At 32.3% G+C, this 27,894-nt stretch overlaps 5 protein-coding genes across 9 annotated transcripts in view; 3 read left to right on the forward strand and 2 right to left on the reverse strand.

Annotated features, from left to right (window-relative positions):
* LOC114946391 (cytochrome P450 9e2-like) overlaps positions 1-26,602 on the forward strand; it is a 29,290-nt gene extending 2,688 nt beyond the window's left edge. The window contains exons 2-10 of the mRNA XM_085489814.1: positions 74-238; positions 3,309-3,476; positions 7,714-7,879; positions 9,941-10,115; positions 13,758-14,093; positions 15,551-16,002; positions 20,574-20,728; positions 23,994-24,071; positions 24,382-26,602. Coding sequence (XP_085345940.1) covers positions 74-85 — 12 coding nt within the window. The 3' untranslated portion in view covers positions 86-238; positions 3,309-3,476; positions 7,714-7,879; ... (4 more) ...; positions 23,994-24,071; positions 24,382-26,602. The remainder of the gene's footprint in view (positions 1-73; positions 239-3,308; positions 3,477-7,713; positions 7,880-9,940; positions 10,116-13,757; positions 14,094-15,550; positions 16,003-20,573; positions 20,729-23,993; positions 24,072-24,381) is intronic.
* LOC114946389 (putative cytochrome P450 6a13) lies at positions 238-26,602 on the forward strand. Of its 4 annotated transcripts, none has more exons than XR_003822607.2 (9): positions 238-2,284; positions 3,309-3,476; positions 7,714-7,879; positions 9,941-10,115; positions 13,758-14,093; positions 15,551-16,002; positions 20,574-20,728; positions 23,994-24,071; positions 24,378-26,602. XR_003822607.2 is itself a non-coding variant. In XM_085489813.1 (1 exon), the coding sequence occupies exon 1, from the start codon at positions 688-690 to the stop codon at positions 2,317-2,319; it is 1,632 nt and encodes a 543-aa protein (XP_085345939.1). In that variant the 5' UTR covers positions 238-687; the 3' UTR covers positions 2,320-2,422. The 4 variants fall into 4 exon arrangements, 1 of the variants encoding a protein (XP_085345939.1); XR_003822605.2 differs by having other exon boundaries at positions 24,382-26,602; XR_014926425.1 differs by lacking the exon at positions 7,714-7,879 and having other exon boundaries at positions 24,382-26,602.
* LOC114946390 (cytochrome P450 9e2-like) lies at positions 3,655-6,239 on the forward strand. The gene has a single exon (XM_029322850.2). It carries the CDS (start codon positions 4,079-4,081, stop codon positions 5,708-5,710), a length of 1,632 nt encoding a protein of 543 aa, XP_029178683.2. The 5' UTR covers positions 3,655-4,078; the 3' UTR covers positions 5,711-6,239.
* LOC114946423 (uncharacterized) lies at positions 12,200-23,569 on the reverse strand. The gene is made up of 3 exons (XM_029322899.2): positions 23,565-23,569; positions 21,740-21,966; positions 12,200-13,613 (listed from the first exon to the last, which is right to left on the reverse strand). Exons 1-3 carry the CDS (start codon positions 23,567-23,569, stop codon positions 13,147-13,149), a joined length of 699 nt encoding a protein of 232 aa, XP_029178732.1. The 3' UTR covers positions 12,200-13,146.
* LOC114946650 (small ribosomal subunit protein eS7-like) lies at positions 26,397-27,804 on the reverse strand. Of its 2 annotated transcripts, none has more exons than XM_085489822.1 (5): positions 27,722-27,804; positions 27,201-27,371; positions 26,933-27,114; positions 26,590-26,740; positions 26,397-26,501 (listed from the first exon to the last, which is right to left on the reverse strand). In XM_085489822.1, exons 2-5 carry the CDS (start codon positions 27,369-27,371, stop codon positions 26,424-26,426), a joined length of 582 nt encoding a protein of 193 aa, XP_085345948.1. In that variant the 5' UTR covers positions 27,722-27,804; the 3' UTR covers positions 26,397-26,423. The 2 variants fall into 2 exon arrangements, with proteins under 2 accessions (XP_085345948.1, XP_085345949.1); XM_085489823.1 differs by lacking the exon at positions 27,722-27,804 and adding an exon at positions 27,564-27,631.
* Positions 27,805-27,894: the final 90 nt, after the last annotated feature.

Genomic DNA, 27,894 nt, shown 5'->3' on the forward strand with positions numbered 1-27,894 from the left:
TTAACGTAAGATTAATAAAAATGGCTTTAATCACGAAAATTTTGAATAACGATTATTATAATATATTTTTAAGGACAAAAATTAATAATTTCAACTGAGCAAAGTTTATAACGCAAGATGCAGAACACATTTCAACATGTATATATCTTCAACAACAATTATGGAGGTGAGAAATGCGTGATGAGGATTTAAATAGATTTGGAATTTCACAGAACAAATTATCTACATGAGTCAAAAGGTAAAACAATTTTTAATTAAGATTTGTAAATTATTTTATATAAGGAAAAGTGATGCGAAGGAAATATTTCAATATTAATATAAATGTAAGCTAATAATAATTGTATCCTTTCCACCCACCCCCCACCTCTCTCTCTCTCTCTATTCCTCTATTCCTAATATAACGTATTTTATTAATGAAAGGTAATTGCACTTTGTTAATATTATTTTGTTATTGTAGATATTGAATATTAATAATAAATTTTTATCAATTTGAAGAAAAAGAATGGATTCATATTCTAGAACACTTGCAATAAAACTTTAATGAGATTGTAAATAAATAATATTCTTAAATGTGCAATATATGATATAATTCACGTTACAAAGTACGTTCGTAAAGCTAATGAGATTAAATTATGTTATCATTCTGTATCATTGACACTGATTGTCAGCTTGCTCGTTCATTGGACGATGCTACACTCGTGTGGGAGTATATTTTTAGAAGAGAGAATCAGTCGTAAAGACTTGCTTGAACGTTCAGTATCATTCATTGTGTCTGATCGTTCAGTATATCTTCCACAAAAAAAAGAAATGGCTATCGCGCTCGTATCCTTGATTCTCGTAGCATTGGTGGCTCTCTATTTTTACTTGACGAAGAATTACGATTATTGGCAAAAGCGTAATGTACCTTGCGCGGATGGTGCTTTACCCGGAGTCGGCCACTTCTGGAACGTCATCACCATGAAGACCACCTTTTCTGAATGCTGTCGCAAGATCTACAATAATAATCGGAATCGCAGTATGATAGGAATCTACAACTTCAGATCACCAGCGTTGATGGTCCTCGACCCGGAGCTAGTGAAGACGGTGATGCAAACAAGTTTTTCTAACTTCCACGAGAACGGCTTCAAGATCGATCCTGAGTTGGATCCTCTTGTGTCAAACAATCCATTCTTTTGTACTGGCGAGAAATGGGCAACTGGCAGGAAACGTTTGACTTATGCATTTTCCAGCATGCGACTAAAGATTCTGCTCGAGAGCGTTAAAGAAGTATGCCAGCAGTTCGAGAATTACTTGGATAAAAAAATTAACAAAATCGAAAAGATCGAATTGGAACTGAAGGATTTGTTCGCCAGATTCACCGCACAAGTTGTAACCGGTGCTGGCTTTGGCATAGACGGATTGAGCTTTAACGAGGAGAAAGAGAAAGAATCATTTTACGCAATGGGCAAGTCTTTTCTCCAACCGACTGGTGTGAACAATATTATCTTTACGTTAGTTTTTTTCTTGCCTTCGCTATCTAAAATTTTTAGGATTCCTTTTTTACCAAAGAAAGCCGATCGTTTCTTTAGAACGGTAATCGCGGATGTTATGGAACAAAGAAGGACAGAGAGTATACATAGAAACGACTTTCTTCAATTGATGGCTGAACTGGAACGGGTGGAGGGTACTAAGATTGACTTAGATGTTCTTGCATCTCACGCAGTTTCGTTTTTTCTAGACGGTTATGAAACCTCTAGTATAACTTTGAGCTTTGTTGGTTTTCAATTAGCTAGTCATCCAGATGTGCAGGAAAAATTACGCAATGAAGTGATATCTGTGCTCGAGAAGTATGATGGCGTGATTACTTATGACGCTTTAAAAGAGATGACGTACATGGATCAAGTCATAAGCGAATCACAGAGATGCGTTCCTGTATTGGGATTTCTGACCAAGATTTGTACAGAAGCGACCGAACTTAGAGGATCTGATGGACTCACCTGTCACGTTGAACGTGGAATGGAAATTCTGATACCCGTTCTTAGTCTGCAGGAAGATCCTCGGTATTGGGAACGTCCTGAAGTATTTAACCCTGAAAGATTCGGCCCAGACAGGAAACACAGCATCGAAAGATTCGCTTTTCTTCCCTTCGGCGAAGGTCCGCGAATCTGCGTAGGGATGAGAATGGCTCAGTTACAAATGAAAGCGTGTTTGGCTACATTCCTAAGGAAATATAGTCTTGAACTTTCTCCGAAAACTCGTACACCCTTGAAGATGGTGGCTTCATCCGTGTTGGCTGCAGCAGAAGGTGGTCTTTGGGCTTATATTCGGCCGATTAATTAAATTTTTCTTTACGGGGCCCGTACCGGAGGGCTGAAACGTTGTGCGATATTATTTTTGTAATTTGCCAGTTGAGTTAAATTTGAATAAAATTGATAGAAATTTTTCTTTAGTTTATTGTAATGCTACAATAGTAATATGTTTCTTTTTTATTTTTTCTGAATGTAATTATGTTAATTCTAATGATTTTTATAGCTTTTTACTTTGTTTGATGGCAAGATATTTGTATAGATCTTGTATATTATTGTTTTTATTTAGAATACATATATTTTATTACAATATTAAATAATGATGAAACGAAGATAATATTTTAACATTTTCAACGAGTTCTGTTAATATTGATATTAAATTAATTAATTGTGTAATTCCGCAATATTGTTAATCAATTATATATATATATATATATATATATATATATATATATATATATATATATATATATATATACATATATATTATACAAGAGTGTCATATGACTCTGGGATTTCTAATTTACTCCTTTAGATTACAAATAAAGAAATAAAGAATAGCATTTTTTTAAATAAATGAGTTTTATCTGCGTGGAGATTAGTAATTGTATTATATATTTTTTATAGTTTTTAATAAATGTGTATAATTTAGAAAGAATGTAAAATATATATTATACATATAATATTTAATATTGTAATTAGCTTTTTCATAAAAAAATATAATTATTTATCTTAAAATACATTTTGTATCGTATAATTAAAAAGTGAATATCTTTACATTTAATTAGGCTGCTTGCATTTATTGAATTGTAAACATTTGTCTGTCAAGTCATCTATATTGATTAATTATTAATCGTTGGTTATTATTATAACTATGAATGATACTTGATACAAAGAAAAGTAATATATAATTATATAAATGACATTATCTTCACATTTTAAAAACTACATTTTGCATATTATATATTATATATAGTGTTATTATTTGTTAAATGTCTATATTTTATATACATATATGTTTAGGGACAAAAATTAATAACTTCAACTGACCAAAGTTTATAACGCAAGATGCAGAATACATTTCAACTTGTATATATCTTTAACAACAATTATGGAGGTGAGAGATGCCTCTGATGAGAATTTAAATGGATTTGGAATTTCACAGAGCAAATTATCTACATGAGTCAGAAGGTAAAGGAATTTTTAATTAAGATTTATAATTTATTTTATATAAGGAAAAATGGTGCAAGGGAAATATCTCAATGTTAATATGAATGAAAGCTAATAATATAATAATAGCTGTACCCTTCCCTCCTCTTTTTCTCTTTCTCTATTCCTAATATAACGTATTTTATTATTGCAATGTACTTGCATCTTGTTAATATTATTTTGTTATTGTAGATAGAGAATTATTATTTTTTATTATTATTTACACTTAAATATTAATCACATTTTAGAAACAAACAAGTTATACTTAGATATTTTGCTGTAGACAATTATGCTAGTTAAAATATTTATTTATCAAATTAATCAGACCTTGATTGAATTGAGTTTTAATACTGATATCAATAAGTTTTTATCGATATGAAGAAAAATAATGGATTTATATTCTATGAAGAATACTTTCAGTAAATTTTAATGAGATAGTAAATAAATAACATATTCTTATTCTGTGCAATATATAATATTATATAATTTACGTTACAAAGTATGTTGCATAAACTGAGATTAGACTAGGATGTTATCATCCTGTATCATTGACGCTCATTGTCAGCTTGCTCGTTCATTGGACGATGCTACACTCGTGTGGGGGTATATTTTTAGAAGAGAGAGTCAGTTGTAAAGACTTGCTTGAACGTTCAGTATCATTAATTGTGTCTGATCGTTCAGTATATCTTCCACAAAGAGAAGAAATGGCCATCGCGCTCGTATCCTTGATTCTCGTAGCATTGGTAGCTCTCTATTTTTACTTGACGAAGAATTACGATTATTGGCAAAAGCGTAATGTACCTTGCGTGGATGGTGCTTTACCCGGAGTCGGCCACTTCTGGAACGTCATCACCATGAAAACTACCTTCTCTGAATGCTGTCGCAAGATCTACAATAATAATCGGAATCGCAGTATGGTGGGAATCTACAACTTCAGATCACCAGCGTTGATAGTTCTCGAACCAGAATTAGTGAAAACAGTAATGCAAACAAGTTTTGCAAACTTTCACGAGAATGGTTTTAAGATTGATCCTGAGTTGGATCCTCTTTTGGCAAACAATCCATTCTTTACCAGCGGCGAGAAGTGGGCAACTGGCAGGAAGCGTTTGACTTATGCATTTTCCAGTATGCGACTAAAGATTCTGCTCGAGAGCGTTGAGGAAGTATGCCAGCAGTTCGAGAATTACTTGGATAAAAAATTGAACAAAGTCGAAAAAATCGAATTGGAGCTGAAGGATTTGTTTGCCAGATTCACCGCACAAGTTGTAACTGGCGCTGGTTTTGGCATAGATGGATTAAGCTTTAATGAGGAAAAGGAGAAGGAATCTTTTTATGCGATGGGCAAATCCTTTCTTGACCCGACCGGTGTGAACAATATTATATTTATACTTATTTTCTTTGTGCCTTTGCTAGGTAAACTTTTTAGGATGCCGTTTTTACCAAAGAAAGCCGATCGTTTCTTTAGAACGATAATTGCGGATGTAATGGAACAAAGAAGATCGGAGAAGGTATCCAGAAATGACTTTCTTCAGTTAATGGCTGAACTGGAACGAGTGGAGGGTACTAAAATTGATTTAGAGGTTCTTGTATCTCACGCAGTTTCGTTTTTTATTGATGGGTATGAGACCTCCAGTACAGTTTTGAGCTTTGCTGGTTTTCAATTAGCTAGTCACCCAGATGTGCAGGAAAAATTACGCAATGAAGTAATATCTGTGCTTGACAAGTATGATGGCGTGATTACTTATGAAGCTTTAAAAGAGATGACGTACATGGATCAAGTCATAAGCGAATCACAGAGATGCGTCCCTGCAGTGGGATTTCTGACCAAGATTTGTACAGAAGCAACCGAACTCAAAGGATCTGATGGACTCACCTGTCACGTTGATCGTGGAATGCAAATTCTGATACCTGTTCATGGTCTGCAGGAAGATCCTCGATATTGGGAACGTCCTGAAGTATTTGACCCCGAAAGATTCGGTCCGGACAGGAAACATAGCATCGAGAGATTTGCTTTTCTTCCTTTCGGTGAAGGTCCGCGAATCTGCGTAGGGATGAGAATGGCTCAATTACAAATGAAAGCGTGTCTGGCTACACTTCTAAGGAAATATAGTCTTGAACTTTCTCCGAAAACTCGTACACCCTTGAAGATGATGGCTTCGTTCTTTTTGGCTGCAGCTGAAGGTGGTCTTTGGGCCTATATTCGACCGATTCATTAGAATGGTTTTCGTAACATTTTAGAGTTGACATTTTTCCTTAATTTTCTGTTTATATAATTATATAAATAATAATTGTATAGTTTTTGTTTATGTTATTTGATGCCAAAATATGTGTATAAATCATGCACATTATTTAATTTATTTTGCTCTTATTTTAACTATTTTATTACTACAGTGTTAAATGAAGAAAGAGAGAGGTAGAACAATTTAATAAGCAAGATATTTTTTGCAAGATTTTAAATTTATTACTTCTGTAATTTTGCTATATCATTAATCATATATAATATCTATTCCACGATGTCTAATTTGTTTATTGAGACTACAAATCCAAAATATAACATGTGTTAAATGATGATAATAAATAAATTTTATCTACATGGAAATTAATAATTATGCCGTACATTTCGTATAGTTGTAGAGAAATGTATAATTTAGAGAAAGAATGTAAAATTTATATTATACATAATATAATTTGTGATTTGCCATTTTATAGAAAATTATTATATAATAATACAATATATAATTATTACGCTATAATAGAATTCATTTATCCTTTAATAAAAATCTTTATCTATAATTAGGCAGTTTATAATTATATTGTAATTGTTCACAAATCGATAATATTTAATCATTAATTATCGATTTTTAACTATGAATATTATAAGAAAAAATATATAAATTTGCTATGATATTAAAAAATGCATTTTACATGTATCTACACTGTTTATTTGTTAAATGTTCTTATACATTCTATTATATATATATATATATATATATATATATCGCAAGCGTATTATTCTTTTTTTCACGAGAATACATATACATATATGTCGTTAGTTATTATAAAACTAAACTCTTATCGTATAAATTATTTTATATAATGATATAATGTATGCGTGTTAAATCATATGCGTAGATTAAAATCTATTAAATAAGGCATTACGGTGAAACCAAAGTGTTCTAAATTTCTCAAATTATATCATAAATCGTTAGGCGGTATAATTAAAATTAAATTAATAATTAGCAATATAATCTCTGAAATGATATCTGCTGGAATGATATCTCTGATTTGATTAATGCATTATGTCATTATATAGCGCACATGTAATCTTTATCAAATCTTTATCATGACGATCGATTTGTATTTCGCCGATTAAAATCTTAACTTTTTAATCGTAATTCAATGACAAAGCGCGAATTATGCTTGCTTTTGGTGCCAGATTAATTAACAGTAAACAAAACAGTTTCTCTATATGAATTCTTCAAGAACAAAAAACCTGAAAACACGGGCAGGCAACTTCTCGGTGTGGGTTTTTAGAGGTATCAATGGTAACTTAACAACATAACTCAAAATTTTGTGTAACAATAATCAAGGATACAAGGTAACAAAATTAACAACAACGTGCGTCATGGTGGCTGGCCAAGTATTTTTGACGATTAAATATTTGTCGCAAAATTTTCAGGCGCTATAAGAGGATTATCGTTTGATTGATAATTTAATTATAGAATTTATAAATTAAAATATCTTTTTCTTATATACAATTGGAACATATGGAAATAATTGACTGCTTTTCATTATGAATCACTTAAAAAAAAAGAGTTTGATTTGAGTTCCATGTTTTACATATGAAATTGTAAACTTTTATTTGAAAAAGTTTCAAGCATATACCTATTTTTGGAAAGGAATTAATTTTTTTGTCATGCTTGTTTTGGGAACTGTATTCACAATATCGAGCAAGTCGCACAAATAGATTTTATATGCCAGGAAAGAAATATAAGCGTAATCATTACTAATTGCCCAATTGGAATTTGATTAATCGCCCTGCCGTCAACAATAATAAAGCAATCTGATGCTCTCGTAATAAAATCTAAATAGTAAATAGTAATGAAGATAATAATAATAATAATAAAAATAATAATAAGGATCAAACAAATGGGTAGGGTAAACAAAAATGGGATTGATAACGAAAATTGTGAGTAACGATTATAATAATATGTTTAAGGTGGACGAAAACTAATAACTTCAACTGACCAAAGTTTATAACGCAAGATGCAGAACATATTTCAACTTGTATTCAATTTTAACAACAATTATGGCAGTGAGATGCGTGATGAAGATTTAAGTGGATTTGAAATTTTACAAAGCAAATTATCTATATGAGTCAGAAGGTAAAGCAATTTTTAATTTATAATTTGTAAATTATTTGTGCAATTTTAGAGAATATTTGTCAAACTTTAAGTAATATTGTGTAAAATAAGATATTTTTTCTCTATTGAAACATTTGATGACGATAATGAAAGCTGAAGAAGATTCTATAATTTGTTATAATTTGATTCTCTATGAATATTGATGCTTGCTAACATTAAACATAAAATATCATTAAAAAATATATTCAAATTTAACGAAAAATATCGCGTTCGAATGTGAGAGAATTGATGGATTATCGAATACACAGTATTCGATAGCAATTATATGTGGATATGCGTGAGATGACAATGATCTATGATACAACACGAACAAAGTATCAACAGTACATAATCAACAAAGGATCAACAGTGTTAAATACGATTTTTTTGACAATGTGAAAAGCGTCCAAAATCTCGATATAACGGGAAACATGCGATAGAAGTAATAGATTTAAACAGGAAATTATTCAAGGGGAAATATGGAAAATGTAACAATTGTCTCAAAGAGAGAGTGTAACATTCGACGGCTTATTATAACAGTAACAATGCGCCAAATAGAAATTCAACGTGAACAATTGGGAGAATCAAATGGGACGTGTACCATGTATGTCGGGGCTGACCAAAAAATGTAGAATTCAAACACAAACGTAAATAAGAAAAAACAGAAACAGTAACATTCGAGAAGCATTCAAAAGCAGCATAATACGTTTGTGTATACTCTACTCGGACAATTATTTTGCGAATTATATATCAAGCGCGTCTTTCTTTCTTTCGAAATGTACCTTGAACACTTTCATTCGGATTGTATTTTGTTTCGGACAGTTGAAAATTTAATTTTTTAATCGTTACTACGGGCAAAGTACAAATCATCCTTGTTGTGAACTTTCAATTCACTGTCGGGTTTATATCGAGTTCGATTGAACGATTATTTATCTAGACAATTAATGATTTTGTTATTGAAAGATATATACGCGTTTACCCTAAATCTTAAAACTATGTCGCGAAAATCTCTTTATACTCTTATATAATTCATATTAATATAATTCTGTAAATAACTTCCTCAGTTAAGATATATGTGGACAAATACTTACGGATTACTGTGTATATATATTCAATCTATCTTAATTAATTATATTTCTTATGAAGATTAGTAAAACTTAAGTAATACATGTCTACGAGATGAAGCTATCAACTGTAAATTAAAAATAAATTCCAATTTGTAACTTTGTTGGATGAATAATGGATCATATTTTACACTGAATACATCAACAAAGAAGCAATGTTGCAAACGAGATAAATAATTATAATATTTTATAAAAATGAAAAAATAGAACTATTCCGTAAGTTATAAAATTTGCAGTTAACAGGACATCTCACAACGCTTTTTCAGAGCGTTCTGTGACTTATCCTTATCACTAATCATCGAGGGTATCATCCATTTGTATGTCTCTGAACATACAGTAATAAAATTATAGAAACTACATATCTAAATATCTATGACACGATGTTGTACGTTAAGTTTTATATAAGTATGTTAATAAGTAATCCACGTTTTACGTCAAATATATCAGCTGATAACGCGAGAAGAATCGCAAGATTTTGCAAACCAATTTTTTTTTATTTTTGCTATTATTTTTGTGATCTGAATACTGATCAGCTGAAATTAAACACAGGAGATTTGAAAATGTCTATTTAATTGTGCAGATCGAAGTACACGTAGATCCTGGAAGGAACAGTTGGTTTCGCAAAACAGCTACTATATTTTATGATAGATCTTTATCTGTAATTTTTACTAGACAATTTTGCGAAACAAACTCTCTTTCTCATCCTTCCAGCATCTCCGCGCACAATTTATAATAATAATTAATTTGCGTTTCTCTTTGGTAACAAACCTCAAATATCTATTTCAATCTCAGTATCATAAAGTCCCATGAAATTATTATTTTCGAAGCACACACATCAGCTTTATTTATCAAATGTATTGTTTCGTAAAACGTATCATACTTTTCGTATTTACATCTCTGTTTCTTTCTTTTTTTTTAGGATTTTCATCTCTCTTCTTTGTTATGGATAAAAAATAAATCAAAACAAAAAATAAGGAAAAAATAAAGAAAATTAAAACTAAGAAGATAGATATAGCAAATCGGACGTGAAATCATCGAGTATCGAATATTCAACAAAGGACACATGTTATAAAAATAAAGTTCATTGAGTGCAGGTAAAAGAGTTTAAAATTACAATAAATTTCGTAATTTTAGAAAATGTGAATGTTTGGATATATGAAACTACATCATTTTTACGATATAGAGTTTGCTGCCAGTAATATTATGCCAAGCTATTAAATCAATCATCTAATTTTTTGTTCGGGATAAAATTTTACTGGCACAATGCAATTTTTACGAATTCGTAAAAATATACGGTTTCCTATATTTTTTATTGAGATATATGCATTTCCTGCAGAAAATATCTACCAGTCGTAAAAATGACAGAGTTTTCAAAGCTTTAATTTGATCACAATTGAATATACATATTTTGTAATACGGAAAATTTTCTATTAGTGCAAAATGAATATGATGTGTGGAGATGTGAATATATAATCATAGGGAATATATAATCGTATATATGAATATTTCTGTAATATGGCAAAAAGAAAGATGGAATTTTAATATCGACAATTTCACGTTGATTAGCAGAATAAAAATGAGTGAAATAAAAATAATATAAGCAAAATAAATAAATAAATAAATAAAACTTATAAATTAATGAGTAATTCCAAAAACGCAAAATTTAGCGTCTAAAACGCAAGATTGTGTCATTTTTTTCTGTAATATATCGAATTTAATTTTTGCTTGTAATATATATCGACGATTAACTGATAGTACTATTATTAAAAAAATTAAATTATATAATCTAGAATGTGAAATTTAACAATATTATAGAACAAAATATTACTTTTTATCGATGGTCCCACGACGTCCATGTTGTCCATGATTTGTATGATTAAATCCCACGTTGCAATGATAATTTGATACTTCTGGATTTCTACGTGTTCTTATCACGTGTTTTTTGTTTTCCAAGGGTAATCTTTCCGATGGATTTTAAAGAAGCAATTTATCGCACATTGCTTGCCTCTGATTTCTTGATTAAATATGGAGCTCCTCTTGCCTAATGAAAAAAATTAATAGTTATAGATTAGATCAGATATTTTATTGATCAGAGTTTGGCGAGGATTCTTGCACAGTCGGAAAAGTTCGCGATAGCGATTTTTGTCCTGAGATTTGCGTCGAGTCATCAAGTGCAATGCCTTTTGATAGAAATCCTATTTTTCTTTTTTTTTTATCATCTTCATATTTGTTATTTGAATCTTCGTGCATCGATTGATATCGATTTGATGTAAAGCCATGTAGAGTTATTAGAGAGTTACTTGAGAGTTTATTCCGAGTATATGGTTTCTTGTGTATTTTTCTGCGTAGAGTTTTTCGTGTTCGGTTTTTTTTGCTCGTTGAACGTAATTTCGGGTTAAGAAATGAATTTATGCCGCTACAGAGCCGCGTGCACAAAAATTTATCATTGTTCGCTTTCGTGATGTGGTGACAGAAGTTACTTCGCCAAGTTTGTGTTGGCAATTTCTAGCTGTTTTCGAAGTTATCCTTGTATTGGACCAAAAAGGACTCCGCGTGTCTGGACTGTTTTGCGTATAATTAACTTAATCCGCAAAAATAACGATATAATCGAGCATCGTAAAAATTAACTCGATTGCGAATGATTGATTTCTGAAACGACATCGCGTGTTTCGCAAATGTCACATTTTTTTCTGCTCACTTCCCTGAGATTTTGTTAACGAATTTGCGTGTGTTTTTGAGACTATCTGTTTCGAGCGCTGCTTTGTTTTTCGGTAAACATGAATTAAACCCAAAAATGTCAAAAATTAATCGGTGCGTCGACTCGTCGATTCGAAATAATTTACAAATTTCGATCGAGAGTCATCAATTGTCCCTCCAGCCAAAGTGAACTCTGGAGGATTGATTTTCCGGTCTGTTTAGTTGATCCGTGCAGTGTTGTTTTCGAGCTGCACGATATAATTTATCTGCGTGTTTTTGCACTTTGCTTTTGATCTGCTCTGAAGCCTTGTGTTATCAGACGTGTGTGTGACGTCTTCTCTTTGAATCGTGAAATAATCAAAATATAATCTTGTGGAGCTGTTGCACGTAAAGTCGCTGTACGTTCAAACAATTATCGATAATTATCGTTCCTGAGAAACAGATTTGAAATTCACATTGATACTTCCTTTTGCTCGTCGAGATTGCGCGAGATTGCAGCGCGTGTAAAAAAGAATTGTTGCGGGAAGTGTGAACGGATTTTTTTTCTCTGCTGTAAATTGATACAAGAACTTAAACCAGAGTTTGAAAAGGCGCGGCCTGTGCTGCGGCCGTGGTTTTATTTTTGTGTCTTAATAACGTTCTGCGAAATTATTCCAGATAGCGAGACTTGCACTTGCATGCGACGAGTGTGTCGATGAGTTGCCGGAATTGGAGGAGTCGATTCCGTCCATGCCGTGATCCTTTCATGAGGAAAAAGAGAGAGGGGAAGACGTTTCGTCCTTTTCGAATCCAATTTCGAGAGCGAAGCAGAATTCAGAATTTCGCGCGATGCGAAACAGAGCATGCTACGATTATTTTTATGCTTAATGATGCTTTCTTTTTGGAAATAGCTGTAAAATAATCCTGAAGTGAGTCTCACGTTTTTTTTCGATGATTTCTCGATAATTTCGGAAAAGCTTGCAGAGAGAGAATGATACTTTGTTCATCATTGTCGTTGCTTTTTGAAGCAACACGGTGATGTGTTAATGTGAAACGCGTTTCCAAGTCTTGCTGTTTTTGACGATTCACACATGTTGCGTTATTTTGGAAAGGTTGCTTTCGGTTTGGCGAGAATAAACAGGTGCAGCCATTTGATTGTCAGCCAGGTGATTGATTTGAATTTCTTCGAATTTTGTCGATCGTCCAAATTTTAACGTTCGACGATTGACGTCCGATGATTCGTCCGTCCGACTGAATGGAATAAAAACTTTCTTGAGACGGAGAATGTGTGTGATTGAGCCCGGTGAAAACAAAAATGTGCTGCCTTGGTGTCTCTCGATATCGGAAGATTTCGTTCTCGATGAATTCGCGAAACTTTGTATCCTTCGACGAAGGGTGCTTCCGTTCGAAGGTTTGTGTTTTTCTTTCCCAAATGTGTGCTAGGTAAAATCAATAGATTCTCTTCAGGCTGGCCGGGTAGACACGTGAAAGCCTGTTTTCGCCTCTTGTGCAACGTATAAAATGCGAGATAGAACGTTTGAAGAAACGCGAGAAAAATTCAACAAATTCCTCAATATAGTAATAACGTAACGATTTAACAGACGTATAATTCTGCGAGTGATAATAAAAGCTTGTGTGAGATGTGAGAGCGTGAATCGAAGAATTGCGCGATCGTCGTTGTTTCGTCATCTCCGACGATCTCCCCCGATCATCGAGGAACGCGAGATCGCCTTGAACAGGGTTACTCGTTATCCGTCCATGGTTTGGTTCCTCGCTGGACAGCTGGCTTTCGCTTGACGCTCGTTTCCGGCTACACCCGTCGATCTTGATCCTCCCGCGTCGTCCCGTCGATTGATTGATGCCCCGGTTACCCGTGATTGATGCTGCCTTGTTGCTCCAGGCCGTGGCGATGAGACCTGGAAGGGTGTGAGCGTTAGCTACGAAAAAACACACAAGGGCCGGTTGTTCAGTTTTTCACGTTCAAATTCTAATCTAATCCGTGGAAATTTTCTACCAAATGCTCTTTATTTGATATACTAACATCTCTTTTATTATTTCAGGTAAAGTGCGAGGTGTGCTTAAGTAAAGTGTGCTTAAGTAAATATGTTCGCGTCATCTTGGATGCAAATGTATATAAACGGAGGCTAAGAAGAAACGCCGTTTCGTCCTCTTTTTTTTGCCGTGGAAGTCGTCTTGAAAGTCTCTTGTCTGAAAGTTCAACGAGAGTTTCCTTGGATGGAGAATTTCAAGCAATTTCAAGCAATTTGTATTCCTGGGAAAGGTGGCGATGACGTTGTCGATTGGATAATGTTTTTGGATCAGCCTCCATTGGTACCAAAGTTGATTTTTGTTGTGTGGCCAAGTAGTTTTTGATCAGAAGACGCTCAATTTCAATGGTGAGTTTATTTCAATTGATGTTTCGAAAATCTTTAATTATATGGCATCGAAATATAAAGTGTATCAATGTAGCCAAAATTTCTGTCAAATGTACAATTTTACAATCATGCGGCTGTGTGTGTATGTGTGTGATCATCGGCTGGTTGAAATTTTGAAGAATTAATTGAGAACTAACTTAGTGTTGCCTGATAATTATCATTCATTTGTAATTTATATCTTCAGGATGTGCAACCTTGATTTTTAATTCCATTTTTGATCAACTAACACAAATAATACTCCAGTTTTTTGTAGTAATATAACATTTTTTTGCAAATATTTTATTATTTTTCTATCAAAACATATTTTATCAATATTTTTTTGTAATGTAAAACCTTAAATTCTTCCTGAACCATTTTTTCTGATTTTATTTATGCAATTCTCTCGGGCAGGATACAGGTCATTAATGAAACAATTTGTTGTTTAAACCATTTTTTGAATTTCTTGAGGCAAAATCTGTTTGTGTCTTTGCATTTACGCGAAATGTGCTTTGGAAGTCTATCATAAATTTGCATATACATGTGATTTTGTAGAACAATATTGAATCACCCGTATAGACACAATTATTTGAAAAAAACGATATATATTTTGTTGATTGATAAAGTTTGTTATCTTCAAGTGTAATTTCAATTCTCGAATCGAACCGAAATTTGCTTATAAATGCATATTCCTCGTCCTTCGATTTTTGTAAATATTTTTGTCTTCAGCTTAATATTCATATCTCAGAAAATTTTTTCCGATTATCTATCTTCTCTGTTGCGTGACTTTTCTGACCTTTTTCTCTTATCACGTAGATAGCAAAGACTTGCGCGTTTAAAGATTACGATGCATTTAACCGAAGTGTTATCAAGGAATTCTTGTTATCGAGAAATAGCGAACAAAGTATCCGCCAATATAGAGAATGTGTCCGTTCTTTTCAGCTATACATTTTTTGCACTATTTATTTTTATCGGTGATTTTATCGTGAGAAGACCTTGATTGGACATATATTTTTTCTGCGAAGATTTGGAAGTTTTTTTTTTTACGCGGAGGATAACGTTGCATCTTCACAAATTAACGGCTGGTAAACCGAAATTCGTGTGCGATTTTGAAAAGTTCCCTATATGCCAGGTTGAAGTTTCCCTTTTCTCTTCAAGAACTGTAAGACATTGTAAAGCACAAGCACTCTATTTCTTTCTTGTGTGCGATTTTGAAAAGTTCCCTATATGCCAGGTTGAAGTTTCCCTTTTCTCTTCAAGAACTGTAAGACATTGTAAAGCACAAGCACTCTATTTCTTTCTTGTGTGCGATTTTGAAAAGTTCCCTATATGCCAGGTTGAAATTTCCCTTTTCTCTTCAAGAACTGTAAGACATGTAAAGCACAAGCACTCTATTTCTTTCTTGTAATTCTAATACGCATTTTTTGCAACAAATCTTTCAGACGCAATTCTTACAAGAAGAAAGTATTATTCGATCACAGATACGTCGTGACACGCACTATTGGTAGAGAGCAGCTGGTAGTAGCCTGCGTGAAAAAAATCTCGAATAAAACCGTGCAGTTTCACGTTTGATCACGTCGACAATATGTCAATTATGCTCGCGGTTCGAAGGAAGGAGGGTGTACAGAGAGAAGAATACAAGCAGCGCAGAAAGTGTGTAGCTGAACAGAGGAACAGAGCAAACAAACGGGGAATCAAAGCAGTCGGTGGTTGCCTATATGTACAACCGGAACAACCGGCCCCGGAAAGACCGGAGAGCACAAAAAGAGGCCGAAGCGTGAATTGTGGAGGTGAGGTTGCGTGGTCGCAAGAGAGAAGACAAAGAGGTCGTGCTGTTGTGCTGCTAGTGCGAGATGCCGGACCGTGGGACTTACACGAATATATTATGCACGAGGTAATAAGAGTTAGTCCCTTTTTTTTTAGATTTTTCTCTCTCTTCTCTGGGAACGCGCATTAAATCAAGGAATGAGGAATAATGTGAGAAGGAAACGACAAATGTGTGTGATGACATACACCTTTCGTACGTGAAGGGTAGGAAGATGTTATGTGAGGGTTAAAGCGGAACTTTTTGTGGCTCGTTAAGTCGTGTTGAGAAGTCGCGACCGGAAATGCTAAAACCGTGGCTCTTTGTTACACGAGTCCGGCCTGCTTCGCGTTTTCGATGTCCGGAATCTTCTTTTCTTTTTTTCTAACGATCGAGGTTTGACGTTTCTTCGGATCGTTAGAGCAATCTTGACGGGTTTCGACGACTGATCAATCTTAATTACGCCGATCGTAGGTAATCATCTTGAATCATAGAGCTCGATACACAATGCAACTGCGACGATCAATCGATTTCACGGATTAATTGAACTCGCGTGAAACTGATGATGATGGCAATAATATGATGATGGTAATTTATGCAGAGTATTGTCTTCTCGGGACATTTAATCTGAGAAATGATGTCTTCTCAATGAAATCACAGTTTTTGACACATCTTTCTCATCATTTACGGTCGAAATTTTGACAAAAAGAAGAATTTTGACTGAAGAGAAGCTTCTCCTTTCAGGATCGATATGATTATAGTTTTATTGATACTGATAGTTTTATTGATTATGATATTTTGACAGTTTTTGCATTCATATCTTCTTTCGAAAAAAATCCAATTATATCGGCCGCTTTATATATTTTGAGAAAGTATTATGAAAATTCGTAGATGTATTTTGTACTCGTCTGAAGCAATCAGAATTAATTTTGAGTAATTAGTATACCACGATATAAAATTCATCATATCAGGAATTTGTAGTACAGAATAACAAAGTTTTGTAGCGCAACATTAAAAACAACACGAAATTATCCTTATGATCTGCTTCTATTGCTGGATTTTGTGATTATTATTAGAGTTTTTAAAAAAAGGTCTTTAAAAAAAAACGTGTGCTTTTAAATCTGAACTTTAATTCAATATATACTTGTTCTTTAATTTTCTATTTTCTAAATGTCCTTTAATCTTTTTTTTTTGCTTAGAATTTCTTCGTTTTCTTCAAACGGAACAAGTCGATCCCAAAATATTGACGTGTAAAATTAAAATATTTTTGAAAAATACACTGTACGGTGTGCAAGATAACGAACAAGATTCCTTTGTTTTCTCGTTGAAATGATGAGAATATTTTGTTATTGAAATATCGGTGAATATATAAATAGTAACCGTATGTATCTTAAATTGCCATTATTTATTATTGAATAGTCATCGCTGTTTTATTGCAAGTCCGTTTTTTAAGTATCACATATGTCATGTACGATTTGAATTTTATTCGGTAAAGTATCACTAACTTAAATTAATGTGGTATTACTCGGTAGGATCAAGAATTACGTATGTATTATGCTGTTTTGAAATAAGTTCGAATGATACATTCAATAATGAGTTCCGTGAAAAATGCTTGTGTATTTAAAGAAACCTTTTCTATTTATACGCGCATTTCCTTATAATGTAAACCAATTTCAGAAAAGTATCATAATATGAATTTGGAAAGCATACAGACTATTCTCATGTGGCAGGTGGGAGTTTTACGGTATTAAAAAATATGGCAAAAATTCACATGCGAGGTCCAAATGGAGTAAATTTTTCGTATTAAATATCGGATAGAGCTTTATCGGATAAATTTATATTTTTATTGTTCTCTTCTCTCAATGATTGTAAGCGAATTTATCTTGGGTCGATGATTGAATTTTGTAGATTCAAATAGATCTTAAATGGAAATCGATATCGCGGATGTATTAATCACTGATATTTCCAGTAGTATTTTAAACAACAGGGTTCACATGCTCCTTTGGAATCTTATTTAAGAAATTAATTTGGCGAATGAACGAATTCAGCGACCGAATCAATGCAGTGTTCATGTGCGCTGATACGATCGACAGCTCTTTCTTCTCCGCCAAAAAAATTCCCCCTCATATTATTATTGATCGAATACGCGAACAGGTGTTTAAATCACAATAGTGTAATTTTTATCGTGACATTCCGACGATATTGAATACTTATAATAATTTGGAGTAAGATAATATTTAGATATTTTTCGATATTTTACTATAGTTAATATTTGTTCACTTTATACAGGACTTGATAAAATGCAGTACCTTATTTGTCAGATTTTAATTAAACATTGAAATTTGCATCAAATGATAGAAAAACAATTTTTGTATTTTTTATTAGCAAAATTTGTTCGGACCAGTTTTATTGCCTGTAATACGAAACTGTAAATTTCATAATGAATCCACTTTTCTTTTGTTATATCGTTATAGAAAGTTTATATTATCTATTCAAAGCCTTAAAGAGTAGATTAAAATATATGTGCCAAATAAAATTACAAACCATAAAATTTTTCTGTCATACCAGAAATGAAAATTTAGCTGTAGAATGGTAATTTTTTTTTCATCATATCATATCACATTATATGTAAAGTACGTGTGTTGAATGCTTGTAAATATAAAAATATTAAAAAATTGCCTATTTTTTATGTATTTGAATTTGACGCATCTAATTTCCATAATTGTGATTTGAAATGAAATTTAGATCAACTTTATTTTTCGGTAAAACAAATAAAATATTAGTTCGAAATCGCTTCTTTCTATTATATTACGATGAAGAATTTTTCCGCAATTTTTATTTTGCTTATTATTAAAAGAGTAAATCTTGTGGCCATTTTTTCTATCAAATTTCAATCTTGATTGTAATCTACTTTTTATTTCGGAATATTATTATTAATTTATGGATTAATATCTATTACAATTTAATATCTATTACGATAGCTAATTTCTGTTGGTTCTTTATTTAACTATTTGTCCAGATAATGTAATTTTGCGATGAAAAAGTTTTGCCATGAAAAAGTTTTGTTTTATATTACATATCAATGAAGCCAATTGTATATCTGATGTATATCTGACGAAATTTGAATTGACATGAAAATTGCAATTAGTAATTAGTAAACATTTATTTCATTAGTCACATTTCACACATAAACAATACATAACATACTGGTTAAATCAAAATTTTAATTTACGAAATTGCTTGTTCTGGAACTGCATATTTTGATGACATTGGAATTATGAAGAGGATTAATCAGCAAATAATATTTGTTATGAAAGAATATAATATCTTGGAATATTGTCTGTTAATCAAAATAAGCATGTCGTCGATAGCAGCAAAAAAACCAAAGATAACGAAAGATGTACCGTATCATATCATGTTATTTCTATCTGCAAAGTTTGTGATAAATTTCTGCTATATCACTGTCAATCCAAAGTACACAAATAATTAATAAACGTTCAAAAGGAATAACCGGTTATTAATATCCAATAATGATGTAATGAAGTAGAATAAATTTCAGGATTGTTACTATAATTTTTATATTTCGCGGATGCATTCTATTTTTTTTTATCGATATAAATTGTTTACGAAAATTTGTTATATTTTTATTTCTTGTCATGTTATACCTTTGTATCGAGTTTCACTGCATTGATTCATTAAAGTTTTTTCAATAGCGACAAATTGGGATCGACTTAAAAAAAATTTTAGCTATTAGTTTCATATTAATTGTAGCCAATGTAATATTTTACCATAGTAAACAATTATTTTCGAACAGCACACGTTTAAATATTTTCAACTCGAGCAATTTCGAGCAATTTGAGTTCGGCATAATGATCGATTAATAATTGGGACAAAATTGATTGCTTCAGAATATCCGTCAATGATATATCTGTCAATGTCGTCTTCAATTATGTCAGGTTTTTGGAGATATTTCACCTGCTTGAATCTATGCATATTGTCGAGTTGAAATTTTATTCCCGCTATTGCATGATGAAAATTTTGAGAAATGATACTTCACCATGGAGATTTTCGCGTTGCATTATTTTATGCACAAAAAACACATGTGGTGTATCGATAATTTATGGATATGCGGGTTGAAATATAAAGATGCAGAGGTGTCTACGCATGCATGTTTTTCTTTCGTTGCATTTATTAAGCAGTTGGTGAAAGATGGAAGAGCGAATCGAGAGTCGGTACAGAAACAGCAGTTTAATTTAATTTATCGAGAATTATTGATGAATGATGCGTCAATTGAATACATGCATTTGTTTAATTTACACAGACAAACTATTACTGATGAATCTGTAAATCCAACTGTTGATCGATGTTAGGATGAGAGTATAGGTACGCGTTTAGTGCACTTATAGAATATACATGATTAATGATAATCTACAGGTGCAGCGAGAAACTGAGAATGTAATCATGATATCATTACTCTCGCAACTTCAAAATGAAGATTATTTAAATAATTTTTGTTTTTTTTGTACCCCGATATGAAACAGCAAATTATATATCCGCACGATACAATTTTGGATCAATTTATTATGTTGTTAAGGTCAACATTTCAGGAAATATCTTCTCGTAATTATTAAATTACTAAAATTATTCCTTATTTTTTGCAGATAATGATAAATAACGATGCGTGAATAATGATAACGCAGCTACGAGATAAGCAGATTGAGAAGAGCGCCTACTTTTAGACGAGTACAAAAGAGAATTTCGGAGGAACACTATTGCACACAGAACAATTTGATGAAGTGAAATGTTGAAGTATAAAGTAAGTAAAAAAAAAGAAGCGACAGAATTTTTTCGAACACGCAATGACGAAAAAGAGAGAGAGACGAGCAAATTTTTCAAGTCACATTTTTGGAAGGATATTAGTGCCTGGATAGAGTAGGTCCGAATAATCACAATTCGCGAGTAATTTCGGAATTTTGATCGTAGATTCACGCTATTCTGTCTCGCAAATTTTATTCCAAGACACCTTCGTCGCGATTAATTTAATTTTTCTTGTTTTTCAATAAAAATTGATCGTCTTCTACCTGACCGAAAATTTTCACGTGTATATAGTACTATTTAATAAAATTAGAACACCGTAAAAAACTATATATATTATTTTATATATATATATATATATTTCCATGATATCGCGCGTGAATTTAATATGTGTAATAATTAATCGCGCGCTGGTTAAACAAACATGTGGCATGCTTTTTGGAATTTAATATAAATTTAATTCAATTCGATTTTTTCGATCAATATTTTTGAAGCATGAACTAGCGAATTAAATCGCTTTCCGGTGTTCGCATTTCAATGAATCGTACTGTGTAATCGACTATCATCTCCGCGAAAAGCTAACAGTAAGAACCGTCTTTCAGAATTTCATCTTATCAGAGATATAAATTTGTTAGCTTAAAAAAAATGTGCCGGTATAAACATATGATTTTCTCCGCAATAAAACGTTTGTGTGAAAACGTACTTTTTTCACTTTTTTTATAATTGCAGAGCGTTATTAATCGATGCAATATATATACCTTCGCACGCGAACATATATATATATATATATTTATTTTGCCTCTTTTGCAACAAAAAGCACGCGGATTCGATTTTTCGCATCTTATGGCAGCCGATTATTATATTTACAGAGCAGTGCAAAAATTTCCGGCTTCACGAGGCAGAACGTCGAAGATCCGCGTGGGCCGAATGTCTCTAGACGACTTTTAGCGTAGTCTATCGAAGCACCAAGATCACGTGCTAGCCAGGACAAAAAACCCGAAACTATACTCACCATCGTGATAGTAGATGTAGGCTCCGATCGGATCTGCGACAGAAAAACGATGGCGAACGCCGATTAGATGTGCGGTCCACTTTCTCCTCTTCTGCTCGTCCTCCGCGAGAATCTTCCTCGACCGTTTGACCTCGACGGCCGGTCGGTCGAAGAAGAAGCCGATAGAGAGACTTCCTCTCCTTGCCGTCGATGCTGATGTTCTGTGATCGTTGCAGACCGAGCGGGCCCTTATATACTAGGCCCTTCCTTCTTCTCGGCGTGCACGAGGGTTGACGAGGAGGGGAGCCCTGTCCTTCAGCAAGGCCCTGGGAAAACGAATCGGCACAATGTTCCTTTTCAACCGCGCTCCCTTCTTGCCGTCCCTTACTTTTTCTCTCCTCTTCCCTTCGACGAAGAGGAAGAGACAGCCTTGATCCTCGAACGGGATCCTCCGGTCCTTACCTGTTTCCACGTAACGTACGCGTCGGTTTCCTCCCTCAGGATTTTTACCCCAACGCGAGGGATGCTCTTCTAGTCACCCCTCAAAAGGGGGCGAAGGTGTCCAGGTGCCCGGCTTGGAAGATAAGTCGGGCACTTTTGAAAAATTCGTCGCCACACGGTATAGAATTTTTGCCGGATGGTTTTTTGAGGTAGAAAAAGAGATTCAAGATGCGCGTGAAAAATAAATCTATCTCATCCAGATGTCGGGTTATTATCTTAGTCTTGTTGGCTCGCAGAATGAAGGTTCATAGATTTTTTTCGGTCGAAGGATCTAAGAATCTTTGCTTTGATGTATCGAATCTAGAAGAAAGAAAGAAAAGGAAATAATATTCCATAACTGAATAATACATTTTTTTTTTGTAAATTAAAGATGATTTATATATGTAAAATACTGCCATAAACGTGATCTTGCTCTCGAGCAATTTAAATATTTTAAATCCTTGAGTATTTTTAAATCATACAGATGTTTTCGTATCTCTATTTCAGTAAGTAGACTTGTTGCTCGCAATTTAAGTTAAAATTCGAGTAGAATTTCAAACTAGTTGGAATTAATATAAGAACGTTGTGTAATCTGATCAACAATATTGCAATATTTAAATATCGTTTCTGTTTAACGTGACGTGCATTTTCGATGAAACCGTTACTTCTCATCCCCTTTGTACGAAGACACGAAAATTATACCGGTTTAGCGTTTGTGGCAGCTAAATCGATTTCCTCTTTTACATATCTCAACGATTTCTTTAACCCCTTTGATATCTACGGATCCAGTTGTATGAATCTCATCCGTTGACCGTTTCTTCTCGCAGAGGAAACGCTCCCTGTTTTCTTTCTCCCCTTCTCGAACTTTCCACCGGTGCACGTTCAGGACTTGAAGTATACGTAAAAAAAGATGACACATCTTGAAAGCAATTTTATATTCGACGTCCCCATAGAGATGTTATTAAAACTTTCAATTTTCAATTTGGAAGAGATACAGCGATCAGAAAACGTTTTGGAAAATTATTAGTTAATTGTTTTCTAGATTCTATTTATTTTTTATTTTTATTTTATTTTTTCTCTCGGTTGTTTAATCTTTTCCCTTTATTATTATACTGTTCTCTCGATTATTATTTTCTCAATCAACTTATTTCTTCGTCTCATTGATATATCACCCGAATCGCGATCAGGGTGGTGTGTAAACGGTTTTTAAAAGCACCGACACGTGCCACCCGCAGCACACAATATGCTCCTATAATCGGAATTGATTCCTCGACTATTCAGGCAAGATCGACGTGAATCATTCGGCAAGAACATTTAAATGAATACTCGTCGACGTGCGTAATGTTAACTATGCGGGTGCGGGTACCCCATCAGGGGGAGATTACTAGGGAAGATAATTGGTTAATGACTCTTGTCTCTCATTTTTTTTCTCATTGTGTTTGTTACGATAGTACAAGTATATCAACTCGTTTTTGCTATAAATTAAAATTATTTCGCGACGAAATTTGTATTACAGTATCAGAATCCATTCTTCTTGTATCGATATTAAAAAATAATTAATAGAGGGATGAAATTTCTCTATATATTTTTTGTATTAAAAAATTGTTATAAAAAAATTAAAAGGCAAAAATGCTGTATTTTGTATAGCAGTATTCATTCTGTCGCAACGTAATTTTTTATTTATAGTAACAATAGAGAGTTCTAAAAATAATGAATTGATAATGGAAAAATAAAAAAAATTATTAATTGAAATTTTATAATAGATATAATTCTAATTCCCTTTTTTCTGTTTCAGGAACTATCTTCAATTTTGCCTGCCATCCAGTAAATAAAAAAATGTTGCTCTTGCGTTTTCTGGAGTTCAATATCTACGGTATTTAAAACATATACTATATATATGCACACAAAACTATTTCCTTAATTAACGCGACAATTCTAAATATTTCTATTGTTTATTAATGATATGGAAATAAGTTTGAAGAAAAAATTGTTCCATTTTCTCTAAGTAATAATTAACAAAAATATTTTAGCAATATCATAATTTCCTTGATTTCAAAGATAAGCTTCTTTTAAATGAAAAATCACATTTTTCCTTCTGTTTCATAATTAAATCGATTCATGTATTTTTATTGCGATTTGTAAATTATTGTAATAATTACTCGTCGTTATTTCCGATAAGGCAGATGGCCGGAACTGCAGTCCAGTTTCTCGACGTGACCCAGGTAGTTATTTATGCAACACTTAGCGCACAACCCGAGGGGTGGCTACCGAATCTGGGGTGGGAAACGGGTGTGCTACGGCATTTCTGCATCCCCTGCATTCTCACGCGAACGTCAATACATATGAAAAGAGCTACCTGTGCAAGGAGTGTCATTTTTCAGACAGGTACACACATGTATGTGTGACTTGCTCGTTTTCATTGTGTGATTTTTATCGTGACGTCATCAATGGACAGGACGCGTCACGATATAACGGCTTTGATAATTGCCCCTTCCTTGCTTTTATATCAAAATAATTTGTAAATTCACGAGTAAATGTTGAAGACAATTAAATTTATTTTATCCATTTTTTATCTCAATTTTTGACGAAATAAAATATACATTAATAAAATGGATGTCAACAAATCATTTAATAATAAAGAGATATATATCATCGCATGCTTAATTAATTTAATATAATTGTATTTTGTACATATCGTTTATTTTACAATTTCTGAATTGATACTACACATAAAAATAATATTCAGTCAATCAAATATTAGATTAAATTTTACTCCTTTAAATGCCCATGCATTTTATTAAAAGCATATAATTGCATTATCTTGTTATAGAAATAAGATCAAGATTACAAAAAATAAATGTTAAGGATAAGAGAGAATTTTTATTACACAAGATTATATATAAATTATAAATCAATCACACACGCTCCTTTCCCTCATTACAACTTAATGCAACAATATCTTTCTCTTAGTAGTTGAAAAAGTGTTGAAGAATATAATTTTGTGCAAAAAATGTTCTTTAAAATTCAGTGTAATCATTATTCAAATGCATACTATATATTTTATTATTTTTTTCGAAAATTCGTATTATTAAAAATTTAATTATTGTTCTCTAACACACATATGCATACAATTAGAATTGCAAACATCCATTATTCTCTTTATTATTGTGATTAAAATAAGATAATGTTTTTTTCCTTACATAACAAGGCAAAGGAATTAAAGATTCGCGAATATTCATAGTTATTCCATACTCCATCGCATAGTAAATACGACGAGCAAACGAAGGGAGAAAGCGAAACGAGCGCTATTTCTTGAGCCCTTCGACCTTTCGACCCTCTGGGTCTCCCTGATCCCGATCCAAAACTACTGCTGCTATTGCACAGTCGCCTGGTTTCGTACATTTCTATACACACATCTGCTTTATGTTCTCACGCTATTTTCTTTTCAGCTTAGAACCTTCAAGTAACGATGATGAGTTTTGTTATTGGGATTTAAGAAATTAAATCAATATAAAAATATAGAAAATATTTAGTTTCTTAATTTAAAAAATTTGATTATATATATTTTTGTAATATATAATTATATTTTTCTCGTGTCTAAATTATACATGTGTAATTTTAATATTAATTGTATATTGAAAATTTATAATTTTTTTGTACCTAATCACTCTTGTTCGGTATAAAGTAATAACACGCAAAATTTTTTTATGATTTATAAATTAATAAATATAATTATATATCTTTAGTTAAAAGTTCCATTTTTGTTCGAAATATATTTATTAGTATCATAATATATGTCCAGATAAAAAAAGAAAAGCAAAAAACTAAACAAAAATTATAAGTTATTTTTGAACAATAACATTATTAGTATTTAATAAAAAATAGTTAATGATATTAATAAATGTGTATGTGCAAGTGATAACATGTGAAAAATTTTCATTATTTTTAAAACATAATTTATAATACAAGAAAGTTTTTATTGATTTCTTTGGAAGTTAATACATTTATAACAAGATGTAGCAAAACGTTTTAAGATTTATTATTTATTAATTTTGATTTGTTATCTATTAATCTTATAAGCTTTTTGGTACATTTTTCATAGATCCTAGTAGTATGTAACTATTTTAAAAGGTGAAGAAAAAAGTGGGACTTGTGGGAATCACAGTAGGATGAATGTAAATATATATAAAAAATAAAATATTTCAATATTTTTATATTTAAGAAATCATACATATGATTCGGGAAATTCGAATGTTACGTCCCGCCCAGTCAATTGCTTATATACTGAAGCAAAAGTATCAACCTACCCCAAAAGGTAAATTAAAATAATTACATACATGATAAGAACTCGCATAAATAATATTATATGTAAAGAAAATAAATGAACATACCTTATGCTCAATATTTGTTTGCTCGTTTTTATCCAAATGGACTTTAATAAGTTGAGATCCATCCAGTTTCACTCTAATACGTTTGCCAACAATTTCCACAGGATATACAATATCCTCCAGTAAAGCGTCATAAACAGAGGTCAATGTTCGGCTAAACAAAATAAATTACAAATTAATTAAATTTAATTAGAGAAATTATACATTATTAATTATATTATTTTTGTAGAACATTTAAAAAAATAAAAACAAAATACATATAAGTAATATAATATAATTAAATTACATTTAAATTTAATCATACAAATATAAGCACAAATATAATTAATATATATTATGTTTTTACCTTCTGGGACGCTTTTGCTTATTTTTGGTTCGAGTTTTCCTTGTCGGCTTCGGTAAAATTTTACGTTCTCCAACAAACATCACATGTTTGCCAGAAAACTTTTTCTCTAATTCACGTACTAATCGTGTTTGTATCTTCTGAAATGCTTTTAACTTGGGCATGGGAACGTAGATGATTATGGACTGTAAAAGAGTAAAATGACTTTAATATATGATTCTTTCACAACACAAATAGAATTAAATAACATATGTTAAATGTAAAATCTCACCTTTTTATTGTTAGTTTCTAATTCCTTTGCCTTGGTAATGTAAAGTTCCCTTAAATGCGATTTTAAATCGCTATTCATCTCCAGTTCCAGAAGAGCATTCGAGATGCTCGCCTCGAACTGGTCGGGCTCGGCTCCGCCGCTTTTAACTATTTTTGCATTGGCCGTGAACATCTGTAAAAATTTCGAGGTTAGAATATTGTTTGTCAGAGTTATTTAAATATTCGTGCGAGATGTGTTCGTCGAAATGTTTTATGATAATGTTAACTCAGACGGATTCTGTGAAAATGCTGGAAACGTTTGTTTAATGCAAAAATAAATATTAAATGCGGCATGATGTGCAGTGAAATGCAACGTGAACGTAACCTGACAGAATCCAGCGTAATCAGTATCGTGGATTTGTCATCCGGGAAATATATTAAAAGCTACACATTTTACGAGACTTTAATTGTTAAACAATGTAAAATTTCGTATTTTTTTTAACTATTTCATTGCCGCAAAATTAAATGTTCAAAAACACACACCTTGCTCACTTGACAGCTGTGGAAAAAAGGAATCGACCTAGAAATACAACTCGTATGTGGATTCCAGACACCTGCTAGGTTTTTTTTTGCCAGGAGCCTCTAGTGTAACTAGTTACATTTTTATTCGTTGGTGCAAAACATTTTTCTTCGCATTGTGGTAACACTGTCTATTG

The sequence above is a fragment of the Nylanderia fulva genome, unplaced genomic scaffold (assembly GCF_048542155.1).
Source record: "Nylanderia fulva isolate GAGA-0341 unplaced genomic scaffold, ASM4854215v1 Scaffold9, whole genome shotgun sequence".
Taxonomy (NCBI): domain Eukaryota; kingdom Metazoa; phylum Arthropoda; class Insecta; order Hymenoptera; family Formicidae; genus Nylanderia; species Nylanderia fulva.